Here is a 24406-nt window from a genome sequence, read left to right as displayed (position 1 = left end):
ACAAAAATGGGATTGGTTCAGAATCCGACTATAAATACGAGTTCGTGGGTTCAAATTCTGAGCGGCTAACGCGAAAACCGAAATTCGTAAATTGCGGGGATCTTTCTCTTTTACTCCAATGAAGGCGTAATTAGAGTGACAGAGAAAAATCCCCGCAATTTGCGAACTTCGATTTTCGCGGTTATAGCCCTGATTCGTACCAATGTGTTCTCTAAACTTGTCCCCTTATTCATGAAACTTTACGGGCCTGATTTAGTTAAATTATGTTTTATCCCTTTCTTAAAAATACATAAGTCAAATAACAGATACCTATTTTATTAGACAGAGGACAAACTATTATTTGATAATTGAGGTTTGTAGCGCGTTTATGAACGCGTGGTTTCCCGGCGGCTTTTATGTGAATTAAAACCTCGAGAGGAGTCGTGCAACCTTCCACAAAAAAATTAATAGTTCTTTGTTTTACGGGGGCAAAGCTGTTGTTTAACCGCTCGTGCTAATATTGATACCCGAGCAAGCAAAAGATTCCAAAATTGAACCACGAGCGTAACGAGTGGTTCGGAAAATGGAATCTTGAGCGTTGCGAGGGTTTCAAAGCACGAGGGTTAAACAAAATTTGCCCCCGAGTGAAAGACAAAATTTTTCACCACAACAACCCGAAGCAAATATTAAATGTAAAATATCACACAAAATCAACCCAAATGAAGTCCCAATGAATGGTATTAAATATTTATCATCCAAAATCATACATTAATTGTACCAGAAAACATAAGAAAACAACTGAAAATTTGCATTTGATTACTTTGCCTCACATGTGAATAAAATGCAATCAGTTTTTGAAGTGCAAAGTAAGCCTTTTCAAGCTGGTGTGGTGAAAAAGTATTTGTTAAGTCCCCAGTCCACTTGGCTTCAGCGTGATGACTATACTAGTCGATCCATCGTGAGCATGTGAGAAGGCTTGTTCCCAGCAGTGGGACGTGGCTAAGGCTATAGAAACAAAAATCAGGATAATTTTTCTATACATTTACAGCTGGTGTGCATTTGTGCAACACAATAGCAGTCAAAGAGAAAATTAAAAGTAAGGGAAAAATATAGCTAGATCAATCCCTTTGATTTTTTTCTTCTGAATTATTTAACACTAAATCAGAATGATCTCTAAACTTTACTTAAATAATATTAGAAGTAAATAAGATTTTATGTTAACAAAAATCATTTTTGATACAAGCTTTTATCGTTGAATGTTTACTTGAGGATCTGGTTCATTAATAACTATAAGATATTTTTCGGAATTATTGACGTATGTTATTCTAGTGTTATACTTACTACTATTAGTTGTATAACACAGTCTTGAGCTCTACTGTGGGTATATAATGCCATGGGCTCTGCTTGTTTAGTATTAGAATTAATGGTGTGAAGCAAAGGCCGAGAGTTTGACAAATACCCATATTAGTGTTATTGATAACCGCGCGGTGTGACGTATCGCCCCGTGCCCTTCAAGTTGTTTCTGACTCACTGATGAAAACGCTCTATTGGACACTAAACTTAAGGCACTAAAGCAATATATATGGTTCAATGAATCCTTTTTGTAAGAACTACCTATTTAAAACTGTTTTGTTTTAGTATAGTGGATTTTTTTAAAGTTTAAGGTCTGGTTTTATTTTTATATTTTTTTCTGAACATATTTCGGTTTAAAATACTAATCTTATTTGAAACTTTAATATAGGCAGCCGAAATTAGTTCGATGTGATAAAAGTAACATATTCCGTTCGACATTGATTTTTACTTGCTAAAATATTTTTAAGATGTCTGAATATTAAGGTAGAAGTACTAGTGCTCGACGCTGCACTAGTATTCGACATGGGCACTTTATGTCAAAGTGACAAGGATTAAATTTGAATACAGAAAAATCTTCGCCGTTAAAATTTAACCAATATTACTTTGACATAAAGTGCCCATCTCGAATACTAGTGCAGCGTCGAGCACTAGTACTTCTACCTTACCTACTTAAAAATGCTTGCTACAATTTGGACAATTTGGATACTTTAAAAATTCTGTATATATGTACCACCAACCGTTTGTTAAAACGTACAATAACAAAATTAAAATACCTTTATTTACACTAAAAGCAACTTTGTAAAGTTTCTCACGCCCTACGCTCCATCCAGTGATCACATACAGCGAAAAAAGTATACTTACTTCAAAACTCATTAGTTATATGTACAAATCATTTAACGAAAACTTACAACCTTTTAGTTGCAGGTTCATAAAGCATTCCAAAACCCTCAATCACACCACAAAGAAGCGAAATCAATGAGCGAACTCTTATAATATTGAGGCGCACGCGATGCAAAAACCTAAATGGTCCGCTTCATCTGGGTCTACCGAAAGTCTAAAGGCTCCTCTTCACGTTGGGCCAACGCCAACGCCAACGAGGGACGCATTTATGCGTTAGAGGGAGCAAGTGATATTGCTATCTCATTCTACCGCATGGCTGCGTCCCTCGTTGGCGTTGGCGTTGGCCCAACGTGAAGAGGAGCCTTAACTTTAGTCAGGACAAAATTAACATTTCAAGCATCATTATACTTCATTCAACCTGATGAATAACTTAAAGCTTTGTATTATTAACTAAAACTTATGTTTAAATTATAGAACACAAGAGTATTATTTAAATTAACATTAATTATAGACCTTTATATTACACCTTTCCCAATACTAAAAAAACTTTTCAAATATAAGATTACCGACTTAAAAAAAGGATGCCATGATGGTAAAGACCCCGTTTTGAATAATATTAAATACATTATATAATTTATTAGGGTTCCGTACCCAAAGGGTAAAACGGGACCCTATTACTAAGACTTCGCTGTCCGTCCGTCCGTCCGTCCGTCCGTCCGTCCGTCCGTCTGTCACCAGGCTGTATCTCACGAACCGTGATAGCTAGACAGTTGAAATTTTCACAGATGATGTATTTCTGTTGCCGCTATAACAACAAATACTAAAAACAGAATAAAATAAAGATTTAAATGGGGCTCCCATACAACAAACGTGATTTTTGACCAAAGTTAAGCAACGTCGGGAGGGGTCAGTACTTGGATGGGTGTTGGGTGACCGTTTTCTTTTTGCTTTTTTTGTTTTTTTTTGTTTTTTGCATTATGGTACGGAACCCTTCGTGCGCGAGTCCGACTCGCACTTGCCCGGTTTTAATCTATAGTGACCATTTTAGCTTGAAATCGTATATCATGCTGATGATAATGAATGCATTATATTTTTAGTTTTTATAATGTTGAATATCTAAAAATGTATTCCAGATGACCAAGGAACCAATGGGAACACAGCGCTTAGACACTTACTGAAACTGAAAAAACACTATTTAAGTATGTAATCCAGTTCCAAGTGGAACAAAGCGGGCGCAAGCGCATGTGTATCGTGGGAACTGGATGCATTACTTCAGCTGAGCCGATCCCGACTCAGTAACCCGCACGTTTCCGTATTGGAGGGAAATCCCATGATTTGTGGCCAAATGAGCTTCCTTTTACAAAGCCGTAACATGGAAAAGTAAGTGGATTAGTATTTGGTGGTTGATAGTTATGAAATGAAGTATTTTTGAGTTTATTCCATTTATAATTCGCAAAACGGTATCGTCTTGGGTCGTCCCATTCGTTTTTGGTCAAGTTCTTAAAATAGTCCTATTCTGTTTTCGTCACTCATTCTACATTGAAAGCCACCGACGATTGTGACAAATGTAGAATGAGTGACGAAAACAGAATAGGACTAATTTAAAAACTTGACGAAAAACGAATGGGACGACCCCAGACGATACCCGCAAAACAGACGTTTAACTGAAAAATAATCGTCAAATGAGAATTTACTAAAATCTATTTACATTTTTCTTTCAAGTGTGTATTTCTTTTTTCTAATGACGACGCTCTTAATAATTATGTTTTGTGCACATGTTTAATAATTATATTTTGTATTTTAAACAAAATGATGAGATCGGTAAAAACATTTTTTACGAACTAATACGCAGTGTATTTCTTGAAAAGTATACGTATAGATCAAGTGATTTCAAGAGCGAGCAATTTGCGACCAGACAAAGCTAAGTACTTTCGTATATAGCAATGTTGGCAAGGATTTAACCGCGCCTGTTTAGAGCAAAATTGCTTAACATTCGACGAGAACAAGCTTATATGGCATATTGCCAGCTGGTTTAGGTATAGTTTAGTTATAATTTCACTGAAAACTCCCTTGTTTTCCCACGCTGCGGGCCGTTACAAAAGCAACCAATAATTTAGACAATTTTCCAATATACAGGTTCACTCTGTACATAGGTCAAAGCATGAGCGATAGCGGAAACAACATTTAAGTAGTTTAATTTATTCATATTATGCTTATTCATTTCATGTCTCCCCGCGGCGATGAATTTAATGACAAAAGACAAGAAATAGGTAAATGTTTATAATCCAGCCTAGAAAATTTTTACAAACCGACCGCACATGATTTTTTTAGTTTCCATTATGATGTGACGACAGTCGGACTAACTAATTGTATTTAAATATGTACTAGCAATACAATTCGTTAATCAATAAATACATAACTCTGAAGTGATTTTGAAATAATTTACTTTTGTGAATCGTAATAAGGTCTTTAAGATAACGTATTCTTCTGTCCTAAACTCATCCATTCATTCATACTAGAGGTCAAATTAAATTTATTTCTTCTTCTTCTTTATATTTAAGCTCTTGTCGGTGGAGCAATCTCCAACTCGTCCGGTCTTCAGCCAGTTGGCTGATTTTGTTGAAATAATTTATTCTCGGTCTTCCTCTCCTTTTTTTTCCTTTTATTTAAGGAACTATTTCTATGGGTACAGCACAGGTCTTATGGCTCGGGCCACGGTCGGAGGGCAGTGCTTAGAAACCGCAACAGCGCACCGGCGGTACACGGCATTACGTACTTGCTGGCCTAATGCTGCGTTATTGTTCCCTTTATTACTGCATGGCTGGGGCAGTGTGGGAGGATTCGCTAAATGTTCTTACTACTACCAGGTAGAGATTGTCGATTGTCTCTATTTTGATTAGGTATATTGATTTAAAATGGCCATATACGTACACGTACAGGCAATATGGGTCGAATACACTGTGCAAAAAAAATGTATTACCAACTAATCAAAAACTGTATTCCGGCAAATAGATTATTTCATTGATTGACTGATTGATCGATAGCGACATTCGAGCGGACTTCTTAACCAACTATTTTTCGAGGTAAATGCTGATATAATCGGTTGTAAATTATGGAACGATCCCAGTGGAAGTCAAGTATTTAGTGAAATACCGTGAAACCATGTTAAGTAGGTATCAATGTTTGCTTTTTGATGTCCGAGTTTTTCTTCCTTTTATGAAAGTAAAGTGCCTCAGAATAGCGACATTGAAATATCACACCTGAACGAAGATAAATATTCAAGTTTGGACCGTAGGTCGCTTTTGGACTATATTTGGTTGGTTGCTAGGCAACTGCCATTGAGAACTTTACCACCACAATTCTTCTTAGAGTAATACTTCTAATATGGCCAGTTAAAATCAAATGATGTATATCGAAATTGTTTTTAATAATTGTCAAAAATAAAGCTCCACGCACATTATTAAAGGTTATGCGATATTAGAGCCTAACAATCCTGTTACGCTCTGACATTGTTGTACAACGTAACGAGTTGATAGTGCAATCACGGGACTGACCCTGCCTCCTCGAAAGTGCGCTAAATGGCGCCCTGAAGCGGCCATTCCGCCTCATATCACACGCCACGACGTAAACTAAGCGGTTAGGGTCGCAGGTTGTCTTGAGATACAGTTTTTAAGTAAGTACTTGTCAGTTGTCTAGATAGCTGTGTTGATGTTTACTTGGTACAGTCAAGGAATTTAAATTCCGACCCATTTCGTACTTTGTCACAGTGACAATCAATATGAAAGCCGCTAGAGACCTCATACGGTTGTCACTGTGACAAAGTACGAAATGGGTCGGAATTTAAATTCCTTGACTGTACCTATAATCTTCTTAAATGTGCGATTGACAAAAATTGGGTATTGGTATTTCATCTTATTATTTGCAAATGGAAATACGACAGCAGCACATTTTGACAATGACAAAGTGTAGCTATGTCATCATTAACATAAAATTTCCATAAAAATAAGACATTCCCTCACTTTCTTCTCTTCAAAGTGCAAAGTTAGCTTAGACTGACTCTAGTACGAGTATCTCTTCAACTACATTCTCCAATAAGAAGAAAACAATCGCTTAGTAAATGATAGGTCCATATTTCCTTAAATCCACGGCCAGGGCCAGAATAACTCCACGTGTGTGCGAATCCTACTCGTATAGAAGATATATTTTGTACGATTATTATAATAGCACTTACCTCTTTTTTGTTTCGTCTAGCTTTCACATTTTATTGTACGCAATGGACATTAAATAGCTGTAGGTACACACAGGTATTATGCATTCAAGTATGTGAGTTTGTCGCAAGCTATTGAAACTTGAACGTAACTTATGAAAGTTTCGTTTTACGATATTAGGTTTATGACTAGGCTTGTTTGGGTACATGTGTTCCTATTTCACTTTACATCGAAGTCATGATTAAATAGCTTACATACACGAACTAGTTTTCTTAGTGTTTGGTAGGAACATGAATGTGGTTGAGATTATCACAGATATTGTTGAAATAGGTTTTCTAGCAAAATAGGACTTGGAGTCAAATACTAATGAAAAACCGGCCAAGTGCGAGTCGGACTCGCGTTCCAAGGGTTCCGTATAATATTTACACAATTTTTAACAATGTATTTTTTATGTGAAACGTGAGTGAAATCTCTTTAAAAAATCCATAGGGGTCGGATCAAAAACTGTAATTAAGTCCGACTCACGCTTGCCTGTACATTTCTAATAGGTTTTCCTGTCATCTATAGGTATATACCTATTTTATGTATTTTATTCAAAATTTTAGGCCCAGTAGTTTCGGAGATAAAAGGGGGGGATGGTCATTTTTTGCCTATTTTCTTGAATAACTTCTAAACAGTTTATTTGAACTTTATAAAAAAATATATTTGAGATCCTTACAATAAGCTCCTTCATTTGATATGTAACATGATATAGTTTGAAATTTTTTATTTTTTAATTTTTTAATTTTCCCCCCAAAAGTGGCCCCCATTTTAAAAATTCATTTATTTACGTTACATGTCCGTATTTGGGTCACAAACTTACATATGTGTACCAAATTTCAACTTGATTGGTCTAGTAGTTCCGGAGAAAATCGGCTGTGACAGACGGACAGACAGACAGACGCACGAGTGATCCTATAAGGGTTCCGTTTTTTCCTTTTGAGGTACGGAACCCTAAAAATTGGCAAAATTTTAATGTAAGTCTCAAATAACTTGTGAACTAATTAGGTACAGCTCAGCGACCCAAATCTTGGCTTCCGAAAAGAGAAAACGCTTTTCCCGATCTGATCACTTTCTGAATGCCAATTATAGGGTTGAAGCTGCTGCAGATTCACTTCAACGCTGTCTCCCCAGCAGTAAATGGGCCAACCCACGGGGCGGCTACCACCAATCGGTCTTCTCATTTACGCCCCTGTTTAATCACTACACCTTATAAAACAGAGTCCCCCGCCGCGTCTGTCTGTTTGTATGTTTGTTCGCGATAAACTCAAAAACTACTGAACGGATTTTCATGCGGTTTCACCTATCAATAGAGTGATTCTTGAGGAAGGTTTAGGTGTACAATTTGTTAACCCGTGCGAAGCCAGGGCGGGCCGCTAGTAATTAATAATCATAATCGCAATGTTTCGAATATTAACAAATTGAATATTATCATCCTTTCAATCCTTATCGACATCCTTCCTCCGTGATGAGATCAACTCATAGGTTTTCCTAATAAAAACTTTACTCTATTGATCAATTTTGAATCGGTAGTTTAATTTTCTACATTAATCTTGTTCGCTTGTATAAACTACACATTAAACTTTATGGTTCAGCCTTCTCCAGCTCAAAAGGCGCTAACGCACATTTTATCACCCTGTATACATTAAGGCAATGAATATCATTAGTGCGGGCTTCCTCGTCGCAAGGTCGCATCTTCTGCCCATTATGGTAAAGTTACACGTCTCTTCCCATAATAGGCTTTAGTGTAGACTCTGTAGTAATTTAAGGTCAGGTGCGTTAAATGATTACAAGCGATAAACGATTTATTTCACTTTTTATAAGGTTCATTGTCAAATGACAAAAATTCGTGAAAACGAGTTGTTGATTGTGGACGCTAAATCTTACTTTTGTCTCCATGTCTATGAAGAATTATAACCGCATTGACATAGTCTTTTGTGTCGATAAATATTATAATATTTAAAATCCCTTATTTAGGTTTATTCTGAACTGTAATTGAGTTTGAGTTGTATTGTATCTGACCAGGATAGACGTTAAATGGGTGTGAGAGCTTTACGTGGTTTTGATTTGTATCAACAGAGTTTTATGCAAAAGTACTTTTTAATTAGATTTTTCTCTGTGTTTATGGTTAGGTCATTAAAATATAAAGAATTTATAATTAAATTGCATGTTCAATTTCTTCACATTAATGTTATTCCATTACAAAACAATTACCTAACCACATAAACCTTTCTCACTACTCAAAAATAAATAAAATACAAAGCGCACCAATAAACAATAAAATAAACAATAAATATTAAGAAACAAATTTATTTCAATTAAATCAAAATAAGCGTGAAAAACAATTACGATACGATTGCAATCCAAAAAGTAAATCGAAATCTTATCTGAAAAGGTTTAGTGACGGAAAATAGTAGCTTGTCCATAGTTAATAAGGTTTCAATTGGAACAGACAGAAATACTCGATAGGAGTTTGTGAAAGTAAATGTATCGATCGTACGTTGAGCCTGCGTTAAATAACCGGGCCGGCGCCAGGACTTCATTAACTGACAGCTAATTTTAATCTTCGATTAAAGACTAGGTTCTAGTGACGAGTAATGAGCCGTGGGGAATCGGCGCGCACTTTACGAATTGGTAATAGAATTAAATCGACTTGGATTATTTATTAGTTGCGCAACAAGACCAATGCAGATGCACTGCGTAAATATTAGCAGGATGATGAATTCGACATCAAGCCCGATACACTGCACCGAAGCGGCAAAAAGTAAAATTATCCATTTAAATAAATGTGACTTTTCTTAAGACATATATAATAATCATAGTAGATAAATCAGATTGAATCATTCCATAACTAAGTAATTCAGGACATATTTTATTCTATAAGAAAACTGTATCCCCATTAGATTTGGTATAAATCATCTTTCTCATTGCTTTAAACTTTATTTTTTATGCTAACACTCACCGTAGTAATTATTACCGTATTATTGATGAGTTTCATGACAATTCAAGAATATCTCAATTTATTTAACAAACATAACTACCTAATGATTAATGACTTTTTTAAAGCCTAGTTAGTATTAATAGCTACAGGAAAGTAAATATTTACTTTACGAATTAAATGCCTACATTAAATAACAACACGAAAAACGTTTCCGTTTATGCTTCAATGACTAATGATCTTACTTGACAATGTATGGGAACCGAGATTAATCCCAGAAACAGCCGTATTTCAAACCTTACCGCCTTGAAATAAGGTATAGAATCAGAAACATTTTTACATCTTACAATAATGGCAAGATATTAACAGACAATTAGTCTTCTTCTGTCGTTAGTGTTTGTTTTTGTTGCGGTCTTAAACTGAATTTTGTGCTGATGTTACTGGTAAATCATGGTTTGATTAAAATTACAGTAGGTAACTCATATTTTATTGTGATTTGATGATAGTCTTATATTAATGATTCAATATACTTAGGATATAATTAATTTAAAACATACCGTACCAATTTTAGGGGGAATGTCAAGAGTATAAATATTAAATATTTATAGGTATCGAATATCATGCAATTAATCATTTTCTTTACTTAGAACAGTTATTACCGTTTGACCTATAGTAGGAAACTTCTTCGTTTTTAAAGAAGGACCAACTAATCCCTATCTTTCACGATAATTGTCCGATTTGTATTCCTACTTTCCACTCCACATATTTCTCCACTCGTACACTCGAATCTTCAATCGTATTAGAGCTCAAAGATGCAAGTTCAACGCTCGGCGGTGCACAATAGTGCACTCATTAGCACTGCATTTGCATGCACTAATTATTGCCACACGAGCGGACATCGTCCCCGGCACTCGCGACGTCTGCGCAGGAGATGGGCAATGGCGAAGCGTTGAAAGAAGGAAACATGGTTAAAGACTCGTGTAGGTACCTATCTGCCAATATCCTGACATGTATATATTTGGACTAAGGAAGAGACATCAGGAGCTCGGGATCAGAAACGGGTCAATAGACAGCCGCTTGTGATATTTATTGATAGGTATGGTTTCCATATTGGTTTCAGGACAACTATTTAGATGGTATCACGAAAATTTCAATTTGCATTTTCTAAGTATGCTATGTATTACTGACAAAATATTGTTATATATACAGTGGTACTACTAAACGAAATTAAAAACTAGCTTAAATCTAAAATAGGCCCTTCTGGCATTGTACCAAGGATGCTGGCGGCATGCAAGTATAAGTTAATGTTAAGGTCAGTTTGAAATAATGCGCGTTTGCAAAATAGCAGAAAGTGGAGAAAAGTTCTCGCAAATTGAGTCGATGATATGCCTCATTCATGGCCTATGCTATATATGCTCCTTTTGCTCGATTACGAGCATTGTACGCGACTCATTGTGCGCAGGCGCGGCGATTAGTGGCTGTCTCTTGCGCAACCTCATTATTCGGCTAAGGTTAATTTTCCAAACCAGCTTATCTGTCCCTTGTCAAATTTCTTATGACACTGACAAAAAGGCCATTATTGCTTGGCTTAGACCACTCATAACGTGGTGTCTAGGCTTGTATATCCCATTTTAATCTCACGGTTACCATCTGTCAACTATTATGATTTGGATCGTAAAGCGCATTTCATATCATTGGTGAGGTCGTCTGTTGAGTTACGAAATGATAAAGGAACATTGCCAGTGATTATATTGAATTTAAGTATTGTGTTTGCAAGGTCACTTTAACATTGAATTGATCATCTGATTGAAGCCACCTTTCTTCGCTGCTCTCTTGGATGTTTGTTGCTGGCTTTTATGGCTAACTTAACTTGATCTTATTTTATACAGCACTCATGTGACAACCAACTTGACTCATAAAGTTATCTGAAGCAGTGATGACGGACGATTTTGTCATCCATATAAACGAATATGTTCATAATTATGATTTCTACGAACATTACTAACCATCGAATACGAGAAACATAATATGTGGTGGAAATATCCAATGTAAAACTGAATTTTTAGATTTCACAACATAATTAAAAATTGCCTTTAAGTCTATGCTGTAATCAAAAACTGAATTTCGCAAATAACACATGTACCATGACGTTAAATACTCATCCATTTCAATGTGACTGACAACGCATTAGCTTTTGAACATTTCATTCATTCGTTTTTAAATGTTTGACAAGTACAATTAAACAGCAAAGTGTAATGTTTGAAGTGAGATCAGTAAAAGGTCGAGAGATCATATGTTAAAATGGTGTACGAACGAATGTGAAACGTCACTGAAATCCATTTTTTGTGTCATGCCATCAAATATCTGATGACAACACCAAGACAAATTTTATAAAAATTGGATTAGAGACCAATTGTTATTTTTATGTTTAAGAGCATTCAATAAATGTTTAACCCAAAAACACGTTACTATTATTGAAGGCGTCTCTCGTGAAAATGGCGACAACAATCAATTTGGCAAATAAGAAAAATAAAAGCGCCTATTCTTCACATCACAACGGTGATGATAACACATTTATTACGTTAAATAATACAATTTTAAGCTTATTTCACAACGCAACGGTATCCGATTAGATTTAGCAGCACTGAATGAAAATTTATTATTTTTTTGTAAGAAATGCAAAATCTATTTGCTAAACAGTCAACATTAAATATGATTCAGTGTTTCAGCGAACCGGAACTGTTGGGTAGTCAAGTAACAGACTCACAGATATTGGATCCCGACAATTTATCGACGCTCGCGCGTGGGAACCGCGCGCACTCACACCGTAACCTCAACGGACTCATTAATCAGTTAATCAAGTTGATTAGATCAAGTTAACAATTATATGAGGTTTTTTCAACGTTGTCACCATTAAAAAGGACCTTATTGTTTCCTCTATATCCTTTTCTTATTTATTTTGATACATAGAGTTTTATTATGAATTTCTATTGCATGTCACGAATTTTGTAGTGCATCAAAAGCTGCAAAGAAAATATAATGAAATGCACTAATATGAACAAATATTTTGCTTTGAAATAATTAACATAGATAATTCATCTTAGTCGTTGATGTAAGACAGGTTTCACAGGTGGCTAGGAAGGTAACAGTCCGTATTGTCAGTAGGTACCTGTCTATCAGTACTCGATGCAAGGCCGATTTAATTAATCGATACATACCATTAGCCATCATTACAATGCGTAATAAGAACAATAAATATGAGTATAGAATGTTTCTGAGTTTCGTAGTCAAAGTTAAAATATATAGATATACATTTTGTTTTGGTCTATACCAGCTGCCTGAACACTGGGCGCTGGGCGAACGCTACGCATTGCATTTATTATTCGGTTTAAAGATCTTTATTTCTCATAAGAATAACAGTTATTCACTTATATGAGAAAATACAACAATAGATTAAAAATTAAATTAAATTAGTGAGCAAACTTATAAATATGATCGTGCCGCGCTAGTAAGTAAGTATGTACGTAGTAAAAATACAATTTATTTTTATATCTAACCTATTAACCTATTTTATGTAATTGTAATCGATTAACAAACTAAACTTAACAGGTAACAGAATTGAATGCTGATGAATTTTAAATTACAATTCTTTCAATCACGTTTTGCAAATCAGACCAATTATTAAAAATAATTTAATAAACATTCTCCAAAACAAAAAGCGGCGAGACAAAAGGTTGATCTAAACAGCATAAGAGCACTAGAAATAGATCCATCAATTAAGCCGGATCAGGCGTGAGTGGACTTTTGATTGATCCATCAATACGTACATAAATCCATTACGGTACCGATGCGCCTGCGGTTAATTGTGTATCTATGGACGTCTGTGGTCGCTTCCTGCGGGAGTCCCGTTGGTTCCTTGTTTAGATTTCGAAAATATGTATTTGAATAGTAGTTAGTAGTTTAGTAAAATGCAGAATGAATGTATAGGTATGTACCTCGTTATACGTAATATCTCAGTGAGATATTCATATATTTTATAAATTTCAATTAAAAATAGATCCCATGATCGAAATTCTGTATATTTTGAAATAAGACGCTATAATTTTATTCTTCTTACTGTGTTTTTGTGTGTACATGTAAGGACGTAAAACTCGTTTCTAGAAAATCGTTAAATTTAATTTCTTCATCATCATCATCATCATCTCAGCCATAAGACGTCCACTGCTGAACATAGGCCTCCCCCTTGGACCTCCATTCGTACCGGTTGGAAGCCACCCGCATCCAGCGTCTTCTTACACTTACAAAATTATATCTTACAACACAAAATTTAAAACGTTTAATCTCAAAAAGTACAGATCTTTCGCTTCACATTACCCAGTCTTTTTTTTCTTTTGGTCAGCACATTCAAAATTTTGGACTCGGCATTAGTAAGGAAGGAGATATGTAAAACTACTATTCCTATTATTGGGAAGCACTGTAACCTGTAATGGTTCCAGTTGTTGAAATAAACTTGCTTCAAAACCTATTATAAACACGAATTGGAGGATTTACGAGTATATAAAAAATTGTGTTCATGACAAGGTACCTGACATTATATATATAGGTAAAGCATCCGTAGATAATTACTGAAGTAATAAAAAATATATATTAATGAACTACAGGATACCTACGGCTACAAACTTACAACCTGTCAGGCTTCATCTTTTTGTTATTTTTAATTCCATTAAAACAAACCAGTTACGAATAGGTTGATCCCCTTAACAGATTAAAACCTAATCAAATCCGATGTACCGTTCATACGTATAATGAGTTACAATGATCTAATTAGACCGGGCAAGTACGTACTCTACTCGCGTGCTGTCACAACATTCCTCCTATTATATCGTATCACGCAACCGACTGTCAACTGTGTGTCAAAGATATGGTACAGTCGGGGACATAAGTAATATTTTCATAATATTGTCTTCGGTTACCGCAATAGTTACTCATGAAATAAAACGATTGAAACGGATTATATCGCGTATATTGAATGCATACTACGTCGGGATCGACGTTTCGAACCCTTTATGGCGTCGGGATGTGATGTAGTATTTATTCAATACACGCGATATAATCAATTTCAATAGTTTTATTTCAAGAATATTTTCAGAGTTTTAATGTTCAAATTGCAATGTTCCCTGTATTATTTCAACATAGTATTTATTAAATAAGCATACACGGTGTAACATGAGGAAACCCAATAATTTTAACCACGCATTTCTAAGGTCAAAAGAAGGAAAAAGTTTAATATGAGTTTAGGTCAATTTCGCCAAAACAATTTTTTTTTGTTTCTTTTCTCAATTTTTTTAATGTATTTGTACATAAAAAATAAATGTCATTGGTAAACTTGTTACTTAAAATTGATTTTTTCATTTTTTTTTCGTAAAACCTTTTTGCAAAGTTTTACTTGTCACTTTTTGACATCTATCAATAAGGATATTTAGACTACGTCCCATAGCAGCAACATTACCATCAAAAAGGCCTTTTATACATATTATGTAACAGCAAAAACTTGTTTATTTTTAAATTAATATTATCTCTGAAACTAGGCGAATTTCCGAAAAGTTTATAGGACATTTTTGTCTCTAAATATGATCAGGAATACGCTGTTAAAATTATTCGGTTTCCTCATGTTACACCGTGTATATTTTGTTAAATTCTGAGATTCTTGAAATAAATTGCTGGCACGAGATATAAAATCAGCGCGAGTTTTAATGAAGTTCGTAAATTAACCTATACGTACAGCTTGGCAAAAAAGAGTAGATATGGAACTAATTTTTTTTTGCTCTTACAACACTGTTTAATATGTCAGTTGTTAGTATCAATGTTGTCAACAGTGTCGGTTTATTTTCGTATTTATTGCATTGTTTAAATTTATCGGCAGTAAACTGTTGTTATTGTGGCAAACGATGAACAGGACGATAAATCACCAAGTTTTTCAAGCTTTTAATAACTGTTTTCTTGAAAATTCAATCAATCTCAAAGGTTATGTTTTTAAGGTTATGTGCAACATGTTAACCAACCAACCAACTTGGTACTTGCGATTTGCGATATATTTTTATAATGTAAATGTTTTGTAAATTACACTAAACATGTGACTATTATAACTGCATTAACTGGAAATTATAATTAACTCTTCTTTATATTTATTCAATCAGGTAAATCTGTTACTACTGTAAGGAGAATTGTATTAGAAGGTGACCTTAACAATGCTGTGTTTGCAACGCCTGGAAAACGCCGGAAGGGGCGTCCAAAAAAGGAACTGGACAATTTCGACCTGGTGCCATTAGGCAAAAGGTAAAATTTTTTTACACGGTGAAATAACAGAGCGGCTACCGCGAACACCGAAATTCGCAAATTGCGGGGATCTTCCTCTTTTACTCCAACGAAGGCGTAATTAGAGTGACAGAGAAAAATCCCCGCAATTTGCGAACTTCGATTTTCACGGTTATAGCCCTAGTAATCCTAGTATGTAAAAAAACCTTACAACCTTAATTAATATGTACCTTAATTAGTATTCAATGCAGTATAATATAATAAAATATACCTTTTGGCAATTACACAGGTGCCAACTCTAAGAAGTCCGCTTCCAATAGTGAAAGAAGACCTGGGTTTTTATGGTAGCCAGGAACACCTGAGAAAAGTACTTCATGCTCTTGGGTTCAGATCTTGCTGCATCACGATAACGCCTCTTCACATACGTCCCTCAGAACAAAGGCGTTTATTGAGAAAGCTGGGATAGAAACCTTACCACATCCACCCTGCAGTCCTGGCTTAGCTCCCTGCAATTTCTTTTTGTTCCCGGTGGTGAAAGAAAAAATAAAAGGGAAGTTTTTTTCGAGTGCTGAAGAAGCCGTGGCTGCATATGAAGAAGCAATTTCGGACCTATCTGATGAAGACTGGCAAAAGTACTTCCAAAGTTGGTTCAGGCGTTAAGACGAATGGAACTTTGTATAGAGAGTAAAGAAGAGTATTTTGAAAAAATGTAAAATAAATAATACTAATATCTTCAATAGTTTTTTTACCTCAAAAATTATTGAGTGACCTACGTAAATGATCATATTAGACTGATAAGTGTTAGATATTTGTGGTAACTTATTTTTAAAATGTGTTTTCAATTAAAAGGCGCATCAAGATTGTTTACCTTATTTCTACCTGCTGATGAGAGTGGAGTCCACTTTCTTGACTTACCTATATTACCCAAAATCGGTTCCGACGTTGTCAAATATGGGTTTGTGTGCAAATTTGGCATTTGAATAACCAATAGTCATAACTTTTGGGAAGAATCGATACAAACAAGACCATTAAATCTGTCCATGACCCAAGTATCAATATCTCTAGGTGGTACTATTTGTGTTGCCATGTAAGCGACAGTGGCGCCCCTATTAATTTCTACTCTTTTTTGCCAAGCTGTAACGTTATATGCCATCTTAGAATTTATAATTTTATGATATCGTTAGGGTAGGTTTCATGATGTGGTCAGCCACGTTATTATTTCATGAAATTATTGTAACATCATGAAATTTAATTCTAAGATCGGACCATAATTTAGTAATAGCTAAATACTTGTATAATTGCGTACAAATGTACCTGTCAAACATTTTAATTTCAAATCAGACCCTTCAAAAGCTGCTATCTCACTCCCAATCGACGCTTTAGTAAAAGATAGCAGTGGGCCGTCTAATTCTGTTGCTATAACATTTTTCAGTGTTGCTATCTCTTTTAACATCACGGTATTAGTGTGAGATAGTTGTATGGAAGGTCTGATACGGTTGTTGAATGATTTTGAATAGGCCATGATCGGCTTACGGGTTATCAAGTGGTACATCGGTACCACGTGCCGGGATTAAACTCCTACGTCATATGAATTATGACATAGGTGTATGGCCTTCTTATCAGCATTGTGTATAATAATAAAAACATAATTGTTCTTAAATTATATTTTCATAATCATAATCGTTTATTACAACCATGGTATTACAAGTTATTTGACTTTTATGTCCGCTTAAATCTGTAATTAAGTAAGATTCTAGATAGGTAAGCATTCAAAAGAGTTGAAATATTTATGGCCGAATGCACTTAATAAATGGGTACCTAACTAGATTAATTTTATTGTAAAACAATAAATAATGAATAATGATCAAGTTTTCAGATACATTCTTGCTTTCTTTAGCACTACCTAACCAACATTTTAATGTCGTGCCATTATGTCCATATTGGCTATCTCGTTGTGTGCGCGACGCCTTACCGCCGCCGTAATGGTCTTACGCGCATTACGTTATTTTAGTAGTTTGAGGCGAACAAAAAAATGGGAAACAATTTGAGTTATGTAGGGAACGTCGGCCTTGTCGGTAAGTTAAAGCGTTTACACATCAAGATGACCAATTTGTTGTTAAATAAACGATAAACATATTTGAACTTGTATGTGTTTCTCACCTGCCAGAACGTTGAAATCTTACTTCCTTAGCGACCGCTTCGAAATAGATAATATCATTTCAAGATGTGTAGGTACCCCATAGACACGAATTTTTCCTTTGTAAAATGCCTAGTTTAAATCACGGCAAGTTAATATTAATAATATATTATGTTACGGTCTATTCACGCGCACACAATCAAAATTGTATTTTTTCAAAATCGTCCAAACCTTGACCCTCATTGTCCTATAGGCATTCGTAATAAAAAATAATATACTTTCTTTATTTAGAACATGCCTATGGTTTCCCCAGTTTGTTTTTAAACTTAGGTACTGGCAACACACCATTGTGCTTTAGCAGTAATATTAAGGCATTACGGTCGACATCAATCCATGCACTTTTGAACGCCACTGTTACAGTACAATGTTATACAATTGGTAATATAGACATTCGTCGTATGTTTCGCCATGACCCGTTTCCAAATTTTCTATAGGACACTATTTTTTACTATTTACTTACTTACGTGGTAGACACTAAAGCTGGACTTCCGAGCCAAGCGGCTCTGACGCAACGGCCGCAGCGTTAGAGCCGCGGCGTCAGTGTCGCAGCGTTAACTGACGCAGATTCGCTTCCGAGCGGCGCGACTCCGGCGACAGTCGCAGTTGTCATTCCATACGGTGCAGACGTGATATACTTATGATAAACCGATCAATTATGAAAATATTTTTAGAAGAAGAGGAGGATCACGATCTTTTGCTTCGTTACTTTTACAGTATAGAGCGAAGTCTACCCAATTCAATTTTCAAAAGTAGAATAGACGAAGGAACTTATACCAACTTGAAAAAAAAACCATTTAAACGAGAACGACGACAAATTTAGGAGCTTTTGTCGGTTTAATATTCATTTTTAGATATTTTAAATATTGACATAGCCTCAAAACCACGTACGATCGCAGCGACTGCGCGACAGTGCTTGCGCAGACGTAGCACGGCCGCTATCGCCGAGCGATACTGACGCAGCGGCACTGTCGTTGCGATAGTGACGCTGCGCTCGGAAGTAAGTTCATACATTTCCATACTGCATAATACTGTCGCTCTGTCGCCGCGTCAGTGTCGCTGCGTTAGTGTCGCCGGAGCCGCTGTGCTCGGAAGTCTACCTTAATTCGACACGTAAGTTGCAGCGTTCCTAAACTTGAGACACGATAACAACCCTAATTGATGACGCGTTTTATTGTCGTTTAGTCTAGTTAAGGCTAGTTTCTCTTAACATTATTGACGTAAAATAAGTACATATTTAGTTGAAGGATTCTATAAACAATCAAACCAAAAATATTACCCTTAATGACTTACTTACTTACTTTGTTGGCGCGGTGACCCAAAATGAGTCTTGGCTTCCAACACAAGAGCACGCCACTTTGATCGGTCCAGAGCGGTATCCCGCCAGCTACCCTTAATGATTCCAACAAAAATGTTTCCATACGCGTGGTTTTCTGTGTTCCTAAGTGTAATAAAATACTTAACCATTAGGTTAAGTTATTTTACTACAAAATTTTAACAATCGTTAAAATAACATTATGGCTGTACTTTGATATGTAAAGTGTACATTGTAGTTGCAAGTTTGAAAATCTTTGAGGTTTTTAAAGTTGACGATTTAATTATTCTTAAACCTCTCGTTGTTTTAAATTTATGTCAAAACGTTAAAGTATATCCGATGTTCGTAAAATAAGGTGCGTCTCGAAACCATCAGTCAAATGAATCGTGCCTTTACGTTCATTGTAATAAGCAATTATCGCTTGACGTGAATTCTTGAGCGGCCCGGCGTCACCTATTAGCAGCAGAAGTGTTAACAGAACAACTGTACCGAGATCTAATTTGATTTGAATTATACAAATAATCTGTACAAGCATTTTGTCCAGGTTGTGTTCACGTGAGATTTGTATTTATGAAAAAACTTTATTTTTCTGAAGCGAATATTTATTACCCACTGAAAGGAAAGTCCCAGACTTTGACTGAAATTGTACGAGTTCATTACATTTTATATTATACATACAGTAAATTGATACTGTCAATTTTATGTCACCGATTGCTTAATTGCGATTGTATTATTATTGAGAGTTTTAGATTTCAGTCTTATCAATAGGAACAGACCCAAAAACACGTTTAGTCGTATATTCTTTCGTTCTATAGTTTGTCATAATACATAGTAAACAATTTTATTGCATATGAGACATTCATACACGAAAAAATATTTCTTTTCTGTTACACTAAAAATTGTCTAGATTTTATGAATATGCTATAAATACCATACATAATACTGCAAAATACCCGAATAATTTAAAGACATATATGGTTTCACTGTAAATAATGATGGCGCCTACTACCGAGTAACTCACGTATCTACAATATCATATTACAAAGGATCTCCATTTCCTCGAAATTAATACATAATTCTTTGAAATGGCCGCTAACGCACTATCGCTAAAAAATGACGAAATGTGAAAATTGATTTCAAAATATTGGTCCAGTTACTACGTATGTGTCACAACGTTCGACAAATACGTACCAATGGCTACAATACACCACGAGACGTGATAAATATTTATTTAATAACATTAAATTTGAATTGATTTGGTTTGACTTTTTAATGATATTTTACAGTTACGATTTTCCTTGCGTTGGTGTGGTGAAAAATTTTATGTTTCACTCGGTGGCAAAATTTGTTTAATCGCTACGCTCCTGGATCAATTTTAAAATCTTTCGCCACAGAATAAATAATAGTACTACGTACAGAAGACTCACTCTCTAACAAAACGCGTCTGTTACGATCAGCACAGATATGGCCGCTAGGTGGCGACAGCGCCATGCGCGGCTTATGGCAAACCCCGAAATTGGGGCCAAACGGATGTACTTTTAGCTACCTGTAGCAAAGCGACGAAATCGCGGAGTGAGCCACGCCTGCTTTCGCTTGCTCGGGTATCAATATTAGCACGAGAGTAAATCAAATAACTTCGAATAAGTAATAAAGTTTAAATAAAGATTAAAATAACTAACTTGCACCGCCAATCGATATTCGATACACTTACATTTGGGGCCATTTAAATCCTGGTTGCTTGGACCGGTAGCTACGGAGCCCTACATTGAGCAAGGCCCGACTTGCTCTTGGAGTCTTAGCCAGTCTTTTATAAAGTCGTTCAAATCACCCACATGGGCAAGTCTCCGGGACTCCCTCTACCTATTGGATGTGATTAAAGTTCCGGGAATGAAATGAAGTACGAGTAGGTCATTCCACTTCCAATATTATCGAGTGTGACATTGTGTGTTATCAGTTGATCACGGGTCACGGAGAAAACGGTGTACCTGAAACGCTAGTGGTAATTTTAATGTTAAGCTTGCTTGCTGACGAACATCTCCGTTTCCCCTGGAGTTGGGATTGTCGGGCATGGCACTTCGCAGTCTGAGTCATCTTTAGAGGGTTTACCAACCTGGTGAACATGTTGTGTGCGTGGCTGCTCATGTGTGTGTGGCACGCTTTGATCAGCGTCCCCCCGCGCCCCGCGCGCTCGCATCATTAACGAAGCCCGCACTGCTGTCACCTGTCAACAGAGATGACCTTTGAATTACTATTTAAGCCAACAGGTATTAATTCTTTTCCAAAATTTTGAAACGCCATAAGTAAAAAATGACAAAATGTGTTCTGAAGGGTGTGGAATGTGCATCTTAGGTATATGTCATCGCTACAAGCCAATTAAAACAGGAGAGTAATCAGTATTAGAAATCACATTGATTGTCAGCTAGCGCACGCACCAAAAATACAATTCATGGCTCAGGCACCTATTTATTCGAGTAAGATCATTATAAGGACGAAAGGAAAAAAAAAAAAGAAAAAAAATTGTAAAAATAAATTAAAGTTTCGGGCACTTAAGTAAGTATATAATATTTTAGGGAAAAATATTTAAATCTAAGCCTTGTAATTTGAAATTTGACAAACAAAGAAAATGTTCTGATACCTAACTAGTAGCTACTGGTTTGTCTTAAAAAGGTTCTGGAACTGCGATTCCGAATATGGAGCGCTAAAATTTTTTCATTAGCATTCCGATGCCTTGACCAATCGTTGCCCGGCGATGCATCGAATATGGGCATAGGAGGAGTGTTATGTTATGACTTCTGCTTATTAAAGTAATAACTGACCTTATTGGTCAAATAAGACAAGGAGTTGTAATACTTGCTATATAGGTTTTAAAGCTGTATTAATAAGGTACAAAATACAAGGTATATTCTAACTATGGAACAATAAAAAAATATTTTATTAAATAGGTATTTTAACTTGTAGTATTTTAAGTAGAAACACTTCTATATAAATAATAAAGTGAAACAATATGTCATGTACAAAAAAAAGTGACCAAGGCCCAGTTAACAGTACTGGAATGCCTGTAATCAAACCAGTGTCTTCAGCTTGTTAAGATGGTTAAGATGTATGGTATAAGTTATTTTATAAGTAAAGACGAAACACTTATAAATAAATATTGTGTTAGCAGGTACTGCTTTTATTTTCAATTATAAAAGTAAAATTTCTTTTATGCTTGATATCTATTAGGGTGGGTCATTTTTACTTTTTTTTTATTTCATAGGGGGCACAGTTAAAAAAGGTGCCATTTGGTGATTAATTATTGCACATATTTTTATTTTATTTTTAGCTTTAATTTTACTGCCTCCGGATTTTAGTCAAAGTTTTGCTAAATGTATGGACATTATGAAAAAAAATGTTTCTTTTTGAGTACTTTTTTGGTATATTTATTGGCTCTGAACCTTTACCACGCTATTTCGAGCTAAAAATGGTATAACCTTTTAGCTAAAGTTTGAATAAAGAGACGATACATAAATATACTCAGCAGACCATACAAAATATAACAATATTTATATGAAAACTTTGAAATCGATCCGGAGGCAGAAAATGAATTCTGATTACAGAATAATTTGAAATACTGTTTATTGGCATTATTACGCAAGTTTTTGTAACTGTGCCCGAAGGATAACTAATTTTTTTTTCTCCATACACGAGTGACCCACTCTAATATCTATGAAGATTAATACTTTTGTCTTCGTATCCGTACCTATGTTTTCAAATAAAGTCCTTCCAGAAATAGCTTAAACTTAAAATCATCAGAAGTCAAAAAAAACTGGTCAAGTGCGAGTCGGACTCGCGTTTCAAGGGTTCCGTACATCACACAATTTTCAACAAATTTTTTTTGTACGTGTAACGTGACGTGAGTGAAACGTCTTGAAAAACCCGAAAGAGTCAATCAAGTTTTCAACACATGTAATATGAAGTTTTCTGGCGTGGTGGCTTATATCTCTGCAAATATGCAAAGTAGCTTAGATAGGAAATTAAATGCCGAACAATAGTACAAGTGTCTAAATGCGAAGACTGAAGACCGAGCTCCGCCAGGCGTGTCTCACTCCGCGATTTCGTCGCTTCGCTACAGGTAGCTAAAAGTACATCCGTTCGACCACAATTTTGGGGTTTGCCATAAGCCGCGCGTGGCGCTGTCGCCACCTAGCGGCCATATTTGTGCTGATCGTGACAGACGCGTTTTGTTAGAGAGTGAGTCTTCTGTACCTAGTACTATTATTTATTCTGTGGCTCCGCGTAGAGCTTAAAACTCGGAGCGTCCGACGGGTCGCGCTTCCTACAACTTCCGCAAGTGTTTTAAAAGCGAAGGCCGAAGAGAGATAATACCTACAAGGTGGCCAAAAAATACGCACATTCCCGTAGCCAGGGAGGTTTTGGGATTATACCTACTGAGCAACATTTACTATGGGACCCGAAATCGCGAAAAAAAATGTATCCTCCCATAGAAAACGGACCAGCCAAAACGTATGAAACAGCCAAATTTTTCTTCGCGATTTCGGGGTTGCACGTCGGCAACGGGAATACACTTAGTTTATTTTTGGCCACCCAGTATAGTGCTTTTTAAAACACGTGACAATACCTAGTAACCTAATCAATCAGTACTACAAGTACCATTGCGGCTGTGTGCCAGATACAGCCTAGTCGCATTTTTTTATCTACAGTCCAACTCACGCTTGAAGCTAAAGGCACGCCTCTTCGGGACGCTTCGGGTCTTCGGCCTTATGCGGATATCGGCCTAGGGCCTTCGCAATAGCTGTCTACATCATGTTTCACTTAAAGTATTGCGGCTGTGTCCCTAAAAAAACCTAAACCGCATTTTTGTTTTTAAATCCGACTCACGCTTGACTCTAGATTTCTAATAAGTTTTCCTGTCATCTTTAGGTAAAGGACTATTTTGTGTATTTTTTTCAGAATTTTAGACTTAGTAGTTTCGGAGATAGAGGGGGGGGGAATGGTCATTTTTTGTCTATTTTCTTGAATAACTTCTAAAATTTTTATCGTTAATTTATAAAAGATATATATTTGAGATTCTCACAATGAGCTCTTTCGTTTGATATGTAACACGGCATAGTTTGCAAAACTTTGATTTTTAATTTTATGGTTTACCCCCCAAAAGTAGCCCCTATGTTTAAAATTCATTTGTTGACGTTACATATCCGTTTTTGGGTCACAGAGTTACATATGTG

At 35.8% G+C, this 24406-nt stretch overlaps 1 protein-coding gene and 2 long non-coding RNA genes across 3 annotated transcripts in view; 1 reads left to right on the top strand and 2 right to left on the bottom strand.

The window, feature by feature from the left end:
* LOC134667803 (uncharacterized) overlaps window positions 1-24406 on the bottom strand; it is a 433239-nt gene that overhangs the window by 235103 nt on the left and 173730 nt on the right. The gene's annotated exons all lie outside the window — the stretch shown is intronic.
* Window positions 1-24406, bottom strand: part of LOC134667154 (PAS domain-containing protein cky-1-like) — a 120343-nt gene that overhangs the window by 84124 nt on the left and 11813 nt on the right. Inside the window, exon 2 of the mRNA XM_063524464.1 lies at window positions 21292-21402. Within this exon, the coding sequence (XP_063380534.1) occupies window positions 21292-21323 (32 nt within the window). The 5' untranslated portion in view covers window positions 21324-21402. The remainder of the gene's footprint in view (window positions 1-21291; window positions 21403-24406) is intronic.
* On the top strand, window positions 15561-16404 carry LOC134671331 (uncharacterized). The gene is made up of 2 exons (XR_010099211.1): window positions 15561-15693; window positions 15962-16404. It is a non-coding gene; the product is annotated as an uncharacterized LOC134671331 (long non-coding RNA).

Source organism: Cydia fagiglandana, chromosome 1 (genome assembly GCF_963556715.1).
Source record: "Cydia fagiglandana chromosome 1, ilCydFagi1.1, whole genome shotgun sequence".
Classification (NCBI taxonomy): domain Eukaryota; kingdom Metazoa; phylum Arthropoda; class Insecta; order Lepidoptera; family Tortricidae; genus Cydia; species Cydia fagiglandana.
The sequence above is the reverse complement of the archived record's forward strand: the minus strand, read 5'-3'. Positions and strand labels throughout refer to the sequence as shown.